A 14,625-nucleotide genomic window follows, 5' to 3' on the forward strand; every position below is an offset into this window, starting at 1 on the left:
TGTCAATAATCTTAAGCATTCATGCATATCAATGAGTTCAATGTTTTGAAAGTTTTTAGTTGCACCTTTTTTTTTTCAACCTTTTTTTAATGTCCCGCCCCATCCAATTGTGACTTGAAGGGTCTGACCGAAAGGTAATAAAAAAAATTTAAAAAGTACTAACTTGTCAATAATCTTAACCATTCATGCATATCAATGAGTTCAATGTTTTGAAAGTTTTTAGTTGCACCTTTTTTTTTTCAACCTTTTTTTAATGTCCCGCCCCATCCAGGCTGTGATTGGTCAGTTCACGAAAAGTGACATTGACGAGCGCTTGTTTCAACAAGAGGCATCCGATATAGCTAAATAGCCAACTATCGAAACCCAAACATTGCTTATCTTATCCCTATTGTCTTCTGTTTTACCGCTTCAGCTGCCAACCTTGACTAACAGTTGAACTGGTATCGCTAGGCTCAATGGGCTGCTCTCTCTTTTCTCTGCTGCCAGTGCCTTCAGGCTCACTAGGCTGAGATGATTGACTGGTAACGGCGCCAAATTAATAATTTGTTATTTTAAAACATTTGGCTGCATCAGCCTCAAGGAACTTCAAGGAACCTCTTCTCTCTCCACTTTTTAGCACCACCTTTACGTTTTTCTCTTTTTGTTTGGCCATCTTGCTCCACTGCACTATTTATCCAAATGTCACCACTTAACAGAGATGGGAAAGGGGCGGGGCTCAGGTAAAGTTAGAATGGACTGGACCAAAAGTAATTGGCTGGGAGAGAGAGGCTGACAGATGTAATACCCAACTGCAGTGGGCCGGCAGCCCACTCGCCTGGGCCAGTCAGACACAGAGCACTTGGTTATTTTTATTTAAGTGGGGGTTGGGGTTATTTATATTTTGATTTGCATCGGCCCCAATTATCAAGCAGCCCACCGGGAAAACTCCCAGTGCTCCAGATAGCCAGTCCGTCATTGGACAAGACTCTAAGTAGACCATAACACAATAACCCATCAGACCTGACCAGCCCAGAACACAATACACTTTGACAAGTTAGAATAGATTAGACTAGATAAGCCTAGACCTACCTGTACTAGAACAGGCCACATAGGATCACAGCAACACAACCAGCTTATGGGATATAGAGCTTATTAAGGGTTGTTTTTGGACCAGGCAAAACTAACACAATGGCGCACAGAGAATGCTGAACACGGTTTGACATCCACACACACTTACCGTGTGCTGCCATGGCAGTGCCAGGTACTTGGCAGCCTGCAGTAATTACCCAGGCTAATGAAGGGTCTGACCGAGACAGTTAACCTCTGGATGGGAGCAGAGCTGATCATAGAGCTAATAGAGCCCTGTTTCAGATCACTGTCTTGGACACACCGCCACAGGCACTACTATACCCCAGCACAATTAGCTTGCGGGCTAACATTGACTGTCCCCCTTCCTTTCTCTCATTACCCCTATTTACCGTACCTTCAGAAAGTATTCATACCCCTTGATTTTTTCCATATTTTGTTGTGTTAAAGCCTGAATTTATAATGAATAAAAAAATATATATATCTCACCCATCTACACACAATAAATACCCCATAATGACAAAGTGAACAAGTTTTGTGAAATTTAAGCAAACTTATTGAAAATGAAATACAAAAATATCTAATTCACATACAATACCAGTCAAAAGTTTGGACACGCCTACTAATTCAAGGTTTTTTGTTTATTTTTACTATTTTCTACATTGTAGAATAATAGTGAAGACATCCAAACTATGAAATAGCACATATGGAATAATTTAATAACCACAAAAGTGTTAAACAAATCAAAATATATTTTATATTTGAGATTCTTCAAAGTTGCCCTTATGTGCCTTGATGACAGCTTTGCACACTTGGCATTCTCTCAACCAGCTTCACCTGGAATGCTTTTCCAACAGTCTTGAAGAAGTGTGTGTGTCTTTGAAAAAGTGTGATTTGAAGTGCCTATTAGGTGTTGGTCTGTCTTGTTTGTCTGTTTATCTGGATGTCATGTGGCCAGTGGTTGTTGTGTAAGGAAAATAAATAGATGGCCATCTATGCTCTCATTGTACTGGGCCAATCCAATTAGGATATTGATGTCTGATAAATGGGTGGTTGACACAATAAGCCCTTGGTGCACAACTCCTGGTCCCAAGGATTGCAGTGTCTGCTGGTTTAAAATTCACCAATTAAAAATGTATTCAGTTATTTGAAGCGTTTAGTGTATTATTTTCTCATCATGTAAGATCGTAATTTGATCACCCTTTTGCAGGAAATGTTGAACTTGTAGTGTATTTGAGCTTTAACAAGGATTCTAAAGTTTGTAATTTCCACTTTGAAATTTCAGGCTTGATTTTCCTTTACGAAAAATATATCGACTACAAAAATGTCCATTAATTATAATCCACATAATAATTAACATTTCCTGTTGCTACCGGATTATTTTCCTGCTGTTAGATGATAAGTGTGACTAGGCTAACCAGAGTTATTATTTCAAATACAATTAAGAGATTCTTAACCTTATCAATTTAGCTAGACATGTGTTTTTGCTTTTCTCATTCTGCTCACACAACATTGGCCTGCAGGATGAACTACATTGAAGACCTGTCACATTGTTACAGATGCAGGATCTTAATTTGATCCAGTTTGCTACAGCAGGCAAATAACCCTGCAGCGACAGGAAATGTGAATTATTATGTGTATTATAATTATTGGACATTTTTTGTGTAGTAGTTGATACCTTGAATACACTACAAGTTTTCTGCTGCGCAGGAAAATTATCTTCAACAAAAGAGTGATCAAATCAAGATCCTACAACTATATGCTCTGGTTAAAGGATGCTTTTTAGGATGCTTGTTGAATACACTTGAAAGAACAGTGACATACAGTGGGGCAAAAAGTATTTAGTCAGCCACCAATTGTGCAAGTTCTCCCACTCTTCATCATAGGTACACTTCAATTATGACAGACAAAATGAGAAAAACAATCCAGAAAATCAAATTGTACGATATTTTTATGAATTTATTTGCACATTATGGTGGAAAATAAGTATTTGGTCACCTACAAACAAGCAAGATTTCTGGCTCTCACAGACCTGTAACTTCTTCTTTAAGAGGCTCCTCTGTCTATCAGTATAAAAGACACCTGTCCACAACCTCAAACAGTCACACTCCAAGCTCCACTATGGCCAAGACCAAAGAGCTGTCAAAGGACACCAGAAACAAAATTGTAGACCTGCACCAGGCTGGGAAGACTGAATCTGCAATAGGTAAGCAGCTTGGTTTGAAGAAATCAACTGTGGGAGCAATTATTAGGAAATGGAAGACATACAAGGCCACTGATAATCTCCCTCGATCTGGGGCTCCACGCAAGATCTCACCCCGTGGGGTCAAAATGATCACAAGAACGGTGAGCAAAAATCCCAGAACCACACGGGGGGACCTAGTGAATGACCTGCAGAGAGCTGGGACCAAAGTAACAAAGCCTACCATCAGTAACACACTACGCCGCCAGGGACTCAAATCCTGCAGTGCCAGACGTGTCCCCCTGCTTAAGCCAGTACATGTCCAGGCCCGTCTGAAGTTTGCTAGAGAGCATTTGGATGATCCAGAAGAAGATTGGGAGAATGTCATATGGTCAGATGAAACCAAAATATAACTTTTTGGTAAAAACTCAACTCGTCGTGTTTGGAGGTCAATGAATGCTGAGTTGCATCCAAAGAACACCATACCTACTGTGAAGCATGGGGGTGGAAACATCATGCTTTGGGGCTGTTTTTCTGCAAAGGGACCAGGACGACTGATCCGTGTAAAGGAAAGAATGAATGGGGCCATGTATCGTGAGATTTTGAGTGAAAACCTCCTTCCATCAGCAAGGGCATTGAAGATGAAACGTGGCTGGGTCTTTCAGCATGACAATGATCCCAAACACACCGCCCGGGCAACGAAGGAGTGGCTTCGTAAGAAGCATTTCAAGGTGCTGGAGTGGTCTAGCCAGTCTCCAGATCTTGGAGGGAGTTGAAAGTCTGTGTTGCCCAGCAACAGCCCCAAAACATCACTGCTCTAGAGGAGATCTGCATGGAGGAATGGGCCAAAATACCAGCAACAGTGTGTGAAAACCTTGTGAAGACTTACAGAAAACATTTGACCTCTGTCATTTCCAACAAAGGGTAAATAACAAAGTATTGAGATACATTTTTGTTATTGACCAAATACTTATTTTCCACCATAATTTGCAAATAAATTCATAAAAAATCCTACAATGTGATTTTTTAATATATTTTTTTCTCGTTTTGTCTGTCATAGTTGAAGTGTACCTATGATGAAAATTACAGGCCTCTCTCATCTTTTTAATAAGTAGGAGAACTTGCACAATTGGTGGCTGACTAAATACTTTTTTGCCCCACTGTATTACCTTACATGCTTTTGCTTCAGAATTTGTTACATTTCGCATTCATTTACAATATTATTCTTAATTAGACAGGTCTATAATTTAAAATCAGGATTTTTGTGGGTTGTTGTGTATTTTGCAAGACATTTTTTTTTTTGACCATATGTGCAATAACTCATTACACTCCTATTGTCTTTACTCTCTTCTTTTTATAACCCTTTTATAACCCTTTCTCTCTCTCTCTGCCCCCGTAGTGGTGTTTGTGTGTTGCTCTCCGGACACATTCAGGCAGCTGATGGTTCACTTCCGGCGGGCAGGCCTTCCTCAGGAGGAGTTTGTTTTCTTCTACATTGACATGTTTGGACACAGCCTGGACTCCCAGAATGCTCAACCGTGGGCCAGAGGGGACCAAGACGACCTTGTCGCCAAGGAGGCCTTCCAGGTAAGCCTCGGATCAGAGTCGAGTGTATCATCTCATTCCCATCATTACCTTGGAAACAGGTATCTGCTGTATTCTCCACTGACTTACACAGCAGGCCCTGAAGCAATCATATTTTGATGTCCCTATGTTTCCCCATGGTTGTCATTGTTGTTAAATGTGCTGCCAGGCAGATGAGATGACAAATCTAATCTTGTTGATTTTCCATTCTCTCACTGTGAAGTACTTTAATTTTCTTCTCAATTCCCTAGTGAGTAACAGACTCTCCATCGAGGGGGAGAGAGGCAACATAACTATATGTTTCGTGAGATCCCATCAATGTGTTGATATCAGTCTCATCTCACAAAGCCTGAAAGAGCAAAACATAGGGCCTGAGTTTTGAAAATGTAACTGATGCACATACTGTACATCAGTGGTGCACAACACTGGGTACTACTGGGTCGTGGTCAATTCGGCTTAGGTTGACACAGATTTTAAGTGGGTCCTAATGGTCTGGGAACCAATGCCATAACCCATACGTATGAACACTTCTCTCACTGCTGTGTTTTTACACGTTAGCCTTCTCAGACCTTAGTTTTCTGCTTGAATTAGGTTGGACCTGTATCTACACAGACGGTAGGAATGGGAGATGAGATGGTTTGATTAATGTTATAAGATGTTTTGGAGGATGTGTACTGGATGACTGGTCACATTGACAACATATAATAGAGCGACTAGGCTCTAATAACAGTTGCATGTTTATAAAAGCGACAGGCCTGGGAAAGAGGAACATACTGTTAATTTCTACCACAGAAATGGTGTTTCTCACACCTGTGGTTCATTCATTCATTAGCAGAAATTGATAACCTGATTTTCTGACCCCATCATATGGTATGATTCTGTATAATTCAGTGAAACCTTTATCTTATGAATCACAATAAAAAAAAATCTTTGTGTCTGTCTCAGAGTGTGAAAATCCTGACCTATAGAGAACCACAGAACCCTGAATATAAAGATTTTGTGAGGGACCTGAAGACAGATGCCAAGAGAATGTTCAACTTTACGGTGGAGGACTCACTGGTAAGAGGCTGAAGTTTGTGTGTTTGTGTGTGTGTGTGTGTGTGTGGTGGGGGGGTGCTCTCTTGCAGGAAGAAAGTTGGTGATCAAGAGGACAAGAACTGAAAGGAGAGAGAGAAAAGGTTATAAGCAGGAAATAGGAGAGAAAAACATGCAGAGAGAACAAAGCAGATGAAGAGCAAGTGAAAAAGGAGGAGTGTCTGCACACACAAAGACAGAGAGAGAGAGAGAGTTGAGATCAAAAGGAGTATTTATTAAAAAAAGACAACTTGATCTCAACATGGCAGATTTGAGGCAATATGAAGGAGAAGACATGCTAAGGTATGAAGACTTAGATCTACTACACAGAATGAAGCTCTGTATAATAATCTATACACTGAGAGTACAAGACATTATGAACTTGACATAGACTGACCAGGTGAATCTAGGTAAAAGCTATGATCCCTTATTGATGTCACTTGTTCAATTCACTTCAAACAGTGTAAATGAAGGGGAGGAGACAGTTTAAAGAAGGATTTTTAAGCCTTGAGACAACTGAGACATGGATTGTGTATGTGTGACATTCAGAGGATGAATGGGCAAGACAAAATATGTAAGTGCCTTTGAACAGGGTATGGTATTAGGTGCCGGGTGCACCGGTTTGAGTGTGTCAAGAACTGCAACGCTGCTGGGTTTTTCACGCTCAACATTTTCCCGTGTGTATCAAGAAAGGTCCACCACCCAAAGGACATCCAGCCAACTTGACACAACTTTGAGGAGCATTGGAGTCAACAAGGGCCAGCATCCCTGTGGAACGTTTTCGACACCTTGTAGAGTCCATGCCCGACAAATTGATGCTGTTCTGAGAGCAAAAGGGGTGCAACTCAATATTAGGAAGGTGTTCCTTATGTTTTGTACACTCAGTGTAGGGCTATCATATTATAGAGAACATCTCATTATGAAACATTTGATTGAGCCACATCTGACAGGCAAAGCAACACATACAAAGAACTATCAGTAGTACGAGATCATTTAGCAGTACTACTAGTTCATTTAGCAGTAGTATTAGTTCATTCAGCAGTAGTACTAGTTCATTGGTGTTTGCACATCTTAGAGTGTGTATGTGCGTAGAAAGATGGAGAGGCTGCGATAAGTAGGCTTATACGTAATTGGCTCACATGCAATGCCTGGACGATTGATTCAATTTATTTTGGAAGAAAAAGCTAATTTAGTTAGTGGAGCTTATCTTCTTATTATGTTCCCTACAAAGGTGCACAATGATGATATTCTACACACTTCTGCAGCTGAATCACTGGTGTCTTGTTTAGGAGATGAGAGAGAGACACATGTGTGCGCACACACACTCACTCACAAAGATTGGCACGATACATCCATGTATCCTCAATATGGTAGATTGACTGCCTTCGAATCCATCGTTCATCTCTGACTCCAGATGGAGGTGTGTGTCCTTGCATGCATGTGTGTGCTTTCGTGTCATTGACAATTTACACTTCAGGAGGGGAAGCAAAATAAAGAGCTTGACAGGCCACGTCATCTAACTGCCCTCCCCGTTCGATGCACACAAATCCAGAATTGTACGTCAGGGCTTCTATTCCATCCCCGGGAGGAAGGGAGACTCGCCATTGGTCCTGATTTCAGACAGGGCTGTCTGGCACCCCTCACAAGCCGATGAATCACTTGTAACAGACAGCTAAGTGCAGTTAATGTAATAAATAGACAGGTCTGAGTCTGGAGGATGAGAGAGAGGCACAGAGCATGAGAGCTCTGCCCTGGTCTACCTGGTCCTCATTCACCCTGTCTGGACATTGTGTCTGTACGTTTCCAATTGATGCAACTGAACTGAGTGAATTGTCTGAGTGGGTTATTGTCCTCATATTCCATTCTGTGATTGACGTGGACAGCTCTTTTGGTTTCGGGCCACTGTTTGGAGAGATGACGAGATGGAAGAGGAAATTGTTTCTCAGGCAGAATTGTGAAATTAATAAAGGGGTAGAAATAGGTACGGAGATGATAGGAAATAATTATAGTTGTGAGAAATAGGAAAGTGGCATTAACTTGAAATATATCAAACACTGTAGAGAAGCTTGTAGGAGAGACAAGTAGTTAGCAGAATAAGTTCTGCTCTCCATGGCAGTGGCACAAATATAGCTAGACATACGCATACGCTAATAATAGAAAATGATGAGGATGAGGGATATAGATGTACTATTAATACATGTATGGTATGGTTGATCTAAGCCATCTAAAAAAAATAGGTGATGATAGATTTAATGACTATTCTACAATTTCCTTTTGCTTCCCTGCAGATGAACATAATCTCCGGAGGGTTCTACGACGGGTTGATGCTGTACACCCACGCCCTGAACGAGACCATGACCTCACCAGAGGACAGACCTGTGGGGAAAACCGTAACCAGGAGGATGTGGAACCGCACCTACAACGGTCAGTCCACTCCACGCACCTCAGTTCATAACCTGGATCTTTATTCCATTGAATCAGGGGTCAGGAAGGTTCTAGGGTTTTTTCAGAACATGTGTGAACATGTTTTCAGTCTAGCACTAGCTCTGTGCTCTGTCTCTGGTAACTACAGTGGTCTGCGTTTTGTCACAGAGACAATTTCAAAAGATTTGCGTGAAAACAAAATGTTTCATGTCACTGGATTAACTCAGAGCTCTGGCTTACGATCTCTTGTCAGTTTCCACCTTTGAGGGGGTAGTTCTTTAACAACAACACATTCAATGTCTTCCTTGCAATTTCTTGGTAGATTAATTATTGAGTGATTTGTGGCAGAATGAGAGAGAACCAGCACGATGTAACAATACTTCTCATTGACAGAGGGTCCCTATCGGGTTCTTCTATTGGGTGCTTTGTGCCTTTAAAATGAGATGTACACCTCTTCAAGAGCTCTTCAAGACAAGAGATTGATTTAGTTGCAGGCCATAAAAAGTCATATGGCTCTCAACAGCATGCTGGACAAGTACACTACATTACCAAAAGTATGTGCACAACTACTAAAAATCATAGTCATTAATATAGAGTTGGTCCTCCCTTTGCTGCTGTAACAACCTCCACTGTTCTTGGAAGGCTTTCCAATAGATTATGAACATTGTGGCAGAGAATTGGTTCCATTCAGCCACAGGAGCATTATTGAGGTTGGGCACTGATGTTGGGCGATTGGGTCTGGCTCGCAGTCGGTCTTCCAGTTTATTCCAAAGGTGTTTGATGGGGTTGAGGTCAGGGCTCTGTGCAGGCCAGTCAAGTTCTTCCACACAAATCTCGACAAACCATTTCTGTGTGGACCTTGCTTTGTGCACGGGGGCATGCATTGTCATGCTGAAACAGGAAAGGGCCTCCCACAATCTATTGCCACAAAGTTGGAAGCACAGAATCATCTAGAATGTTTGTATGCTGTAGTGTTAAGATTTCCCTTCACTGCCTCCCGAGTGGTGCAGTGGTCTAAGGCTCTGCATCGCAGTGCTAGCTGTGGACTAGAGATTCTGGGTTCGAGTCCAGACTCTGTTGCAGCCAGCCGCGACCGGGAGACCCATGGGGTGGCGCACAATTGGTTCACTGTCGTCCGGTTTAGTTGAGGGTTTGGCCGGAATGGATGTCCTTGTCCCATCGCGCACTAGCAACTCCTGTGGCGGGCTGGGCGCAGTGCACGCTGACACGGTCGCGTGTGTTTCGAAGGACGCACGTCTCTCGACCTTTGCCTCTCCCGAGTCCGTACGGGAGTTGCAGCGACGAGACAAGACTGTAACTACCAATTGGATACCACGAAATTGGGGAGAAAACGGGGTAAAAAAATAAATAGAAAATTGATTTCCCTTCACTGGAACTAAGGGGTCTAGCCCGAACCATGAAAAACAGCCCCAGAACATTATTCCTCCTCCACCAAACTTTACAGTTGCCACTATGCATTGGGGCAGGTAGCATTCTCCTGACATCCGCCAAACCCAGATTCGTCCGTAGACTGTCCGATGGTGAAGCGTGATTCATCACTCCAGAGAAGCGTTTCCATTGCTCCAGAGTCCAATGGTGGCGAGCTTTACACCACTCCAGCCGACACTTGGTATTGCGCGTGCTGATCTTAAGCTTGTGTGCGGCTCTCGGCCATGGAAACCCATTTCATTAAGCTCCCAACAAACAGTTATTGTGCTGACATTGCTTCCAGAGGCAACTTGGTAGTGAGTATTGCAACCGAGGACAGATGAGTTTCAGCACTCGGCATTGTCACCATATTAGCTAACGTCAAGAAAACATAGCTACTGCAACTAACGCCTTAGTAAACCTGCTACAATCATGCAGTACAGTGTACAGTTAGCAAGCAGTTTAGCAGTTACACCGGTGGGCCCCGGTGGCAATAAATTAAGAAAACCAAAAGCTTACCTTGACCTGGAAGAGTTCCAGTGTAGGATAGCCATAGCCAGCTAGGTAACATAGCATCCCTCTCTGAGCCGGGTGTTTGAGTAGACTAAACTAGCTAGCTGCATTAGCTAGCTAAGTAAGTGAAAGGTAAAATATATATATATATATATATATATATATATATATATATATATATATATATATATATATATAGCTAGCTCTCTCTCTCTCACTAATTTGTTCAAAATGTTTAAACTGTTGTCTTTCTTTCTATTTAAGTTAACTACTCACCACATTTTGTGCACAACAGTGCTAGCTAGCTGTAGCTTATACTTTTAGTACTAGATTCATTATCTGATCCTTTAATTGGGTGGACAACATGTCAGTTCATGCTGCAAGACCTCTGATAGGTTGGATGACGTCCTCTGGAAGTTGTCATTTCTGTGTACGTCTATGTAAGCGGATGAGAACCACCAGCCTCCTAGGTTTTGTATTGAAGTCAAATGTACCCAGAGGAGGACGGAAACTAGTTGTCCTCCAGCTACACCATGGTTCATGTCACACCAGCCTTCGGTTTGGCTCCTCCTCCTGTCCAGCTCAGGCGTTCGGCGTCGACGGCCTTCTTCTAGCTGCTGCCGAACCTACTGCTGGCAAACGGCCTTCACTCATCAACCCTGGACTTGTCTCGTCATCATAACACACATCGGGTTCCAATCCCCACTCTATCACTGTATATATACTCCCTCTACTCCCTCTATAATCCTCTCTACACCAATGACTGTGCTGTCCTACAGAGTGCTGTAGAACTTCTTGGAAAACAGTGTATTTTAATCAATTATTTGGTTACATGCAAATATAGACTAAGCAAAAAAAGAAACATCCCTTTTTCAGGGCCCTGTCTTTCAAAGATAATTTGTACAAATCTAAATAACTTCACAGATCTTCATTTAAAGGGTTTAACTTCTTTCGGATAGGGGGCAGCATTTTCACTTTTGAATGAATAGCGTGCCCAGAGTAAACTGCCTCCTACTCAGTCCCAGATGCTAATATATGCATATTATTATTAGTATTGGATAGAACACTCTGAAGTCTCTAAAACTGTTTGAATGATGTCTGAGAGTATAACAGAACTCATATGGCAGGCAAAAATCTGAGGTTTGTAGTTTTTGAACTCAGCCCCTATCAAATTCACAATGGGATATGGGATATGTTGCAGTTCATAAGGCTTCCACCCAGATGTCAACTGTCTTTAGAACGTTGTTTCAGGCTTCTACTGTGAAGTGGGACCGGATGAGAGCTCTTTGAGTCAGTAGTCTGGCAGAGAGCCACACGCTGGTCACGCTTATTTCACATGAGAGCGACCTTCGTTCCATTGCTTTTCTACAGACAATGGAATTCTCCAGTTGGAACATTATTGAACATTTATTTATTTATTTTTTACCCCCTTTTCTCCCAAATTTCGTGGTATCCAATTGTTTGTAGTTACTATCTTGTCTCATCGCTACAACTCCCGTACGGGCTCGAGAGAGACGAAGGTCGAAAGCCATGCGTCCTCCGTGTCCTTCCGCTAGCGGAACCCCAGTCCTAGACAGGTTAAACACTGTTTCCCATCTTTAACTGTTTCCCAATTAATGAACATGCACCTGTGGAACGGTCGTTAAGACACGAACAGCTTAGGCAATTAAAGTCACAGCTTTGAAAACTTAGGACACTAAAGAGGCCTTTCTACTGACTCTGAAAAACATGTTGTGGCAATTTCCTGTATTACCAAATGATGAAAGCGCAAACCATACACCAGTCAGAGTTATACTTAAACTTCACCTTTAATAATAATTAAGCTTTTGCAATAGCATTTGACTTTCAACATTTCAGTATCTCTAATGAAAAGTTGAGAGTGGTCAACATAATGGCAACAGATCTTTTATAGCAAAGATCCACCCCCTAGTCAACATGACAATCCACAGATAATAGGAACTGTTCACACAAAAATACTTTTACTTGAGAGAGTAAATCCCATAGCCAGACAGCATTCGCTATAAATTATTGTTTAGTTTGGTCTCCTAAATGAGGTTCTAATCTCGTTCTTGGTACTTCATAGTACCAAAACATTACCTCATCCAATGGCATATATCAATTGTCAATTCTAGATACTCCCATCTCAAATACACCCCCTCCTGGACAAACTCACGGAGGGGAGTGAGCCTCTAGGTCATATACTAGTTCTAGAGAAGGGCAACATCAGAGGGGACATACAAGGGTTCCAGACACTGCCATACTCCTCCCCCCAATGAGAAAAGGAGGGAGTGACTGGAGTACAGACATAGTGGAGATAACTAACTGGTTCCCCATTACTCACGCCATCCCTTCACATGGTTTAGGAATAGTTACAGACACATTCCCATAAGAAGACAATGTTCCATTCTGTCCTCCTCCCCTTCTGATATTCTGCATAGCATCACATGGTTTAACAGATACATTCACATATGAAGACAAGCCTGACCTCTCCCCTCTCTGGGCCCCAAGTGACTAAGGCCTAGCTGAGAAGGGATAACTGCAAACTGCCAACCCTATAGTCCAAAGGGAAACATTCTAATGACAAGTATCTCACAAGCATATTCTGAAAATAAAACATCTTATCTATGTTACCCAACTAATTCTGATTCAGCTACGACAAACACCAAAAGAAAGATGTCCAGGGTCCCTGCTCATCTGTGTGAACATGCCTTAGGCATGCTGCAAGGAGGCATGAGGACTGCAGATGTGGCCAGGGCAATAAATTGCAATGTCCGTACTGTAAGACGCCTAAGACAGTGCTACAGGGAGACAGGACGGACAGCTGATCGTCCTTGCAGTGGCAGACCACGTGTAACACCTGCACCTGCACAGGATCGGTACATCTGAACATCACATCTGCGGGGCAGGTACAGGATGGCAACAAAAACTGCCCGAGTTACACCAGGAATGCACAATCTCTCCATCTGTGCTCAGACTGTCTGATATAGGTCTGAGAGAGGCTGGACTGAGGGCTTGTTGGCCTGTTGTAAGGCAGGTCCTCACCAGACATCACCGGCAACAACGTTGCGTATGGGCACAAACCCACTGTCGCTGGACCAGACAGGACTGGCAAGAAGTGCTCTTCATTGATGAGTCGCGGTTTTGTCTCACCAGGGGTGATGGTCGGATTTGCATTTATCGTCAAAGGAATGAATGTTACACCGAGGCCTGTACTCTGGAGCGGGATCGATTTGGAGGTGGAGGTTACGTCATGGTCTGGGGCGGTGTGTCACAGCATCATCGGACTGAGCTTGTTGTCATTGCAGTCAATCTCAACACTGTGCATTACAGGGAAGACATCCTCCTCCCTCATGTGGTACCCTTCCTGCAGGCTCATCCTAACATGACCCTCCAGCATGACAATGCCACCAGCCATACTGCTCGTCTGTGTGTGATTTCCTGCAAGACAGGAATGTCAGTGTTCTGCCATGGCCAGCGAAGAGCCCGGATCTCAATCCCATTGAGCACGTCTGGGACCTGTTGGATCGGAGGTTGAGGGCTAGGGCCATTCCCACCCAGAAATGTCTGGGAACTTGCAGGTACCTTGTTGGAAGAGTGGGGTAACATCTCACAGCAAGAACTGGCAAATCTGGTGCAGTCCATGAGGAGGAGATGCACTACAGTGCTTAATGCAGCTGGTGGCCACACCAGATACTGACTTACTTTTGCCAAAAACAGAGATCTCCTCAAAGCAGGGAAAATCTTAAATGGAAAGATACATTAGCGGGCCATGGTTGTGTCATTTGGCCTTTTGAAGATCTTGGAAAAGAAAGAAAGAGTGTCAAAAAGAAACAAAACATGCCAACATTGTTATTGAACAACCTTTTTCATCTCTGCTATCAGCTGGTTTGTAGCCAAGCCAAGGTCTGTAGCGGAACTAAATTCATCTTCACGTTCGACTTCGAGCAAACACATTCCTGGACACCACAAATTAATGTGTCCCTCAAATCCATTCAAATTAATTTAATTGTGTCCAGTTCAGTAAACAAAAATAGTTATTTATCACAGAGTCCTTGGAATGTCACTAGCTGTGTCAATCAGGACAATGACATCATTGTCTTTTAAAAGCAAATTAATCCATAACATAACATCTTTATGACCACAAAACATCAAAATATTTTTGTGACTTTTTCCCCTGTGTTATACAATCTGGAGGAGGTTGTCCCCTTGCTGAACATGTGCATTTCTAAATTAAAGTATTTAATCATCCTTTTATTTTATTTTATTTAAGGATGAAAAATACATCTGGTGTCACGGTTTTCTGTATGTGAAGGAGCTGAGGTGTGGAGGTGGTACTGGAAAGACCGGATCGTGCA

General features: G+C 42.5%; 1 protein-coding gene across 1 annotated transcript in view; it reads left to right on the plus strand.

Moving 5' to 3' along the window:
* The window catches only part of LOC100136306 (atrial natriuretic peptide receptor 1), a 67,816-nt gene that overhangs the window by 29,362 nt on the left and 23,829 nt on the right, over positions 1–14,625 (plus strand). Inside the window, exons 3-5 of the mRNA XM_036971924.2 lie at positions 4,647–4,834; positions 5,777–5,890; positions 8,194–8,329. Coding sequence (XP_036827819.1) covers positions 4,647–4,834; positions 5,777–5,890; positions 8,194–8,329 — 438 coding nt within the window. The remainder of the gene's footprint in view (positions 1–4,646; positions 4,835–5,776; positions 5,891–8,193; positions 8,330–14,625) is intronic.

This window comes from Oncorhynchus mykiss, chromosome 3, assembly GCF_057628025.1.
Source record: "Oncorhynchus mykiss isolate SJ-2025 chromosome 3, ASM5762802v1, whole genome shotgun sequence".
Lineage (NCBI taxonomy): Eukaryota > Metazoa > Chordata > Actinopteri > Salmoniformes > Salmonidae > Oncorhynchus > Oncorhynchus mykiss.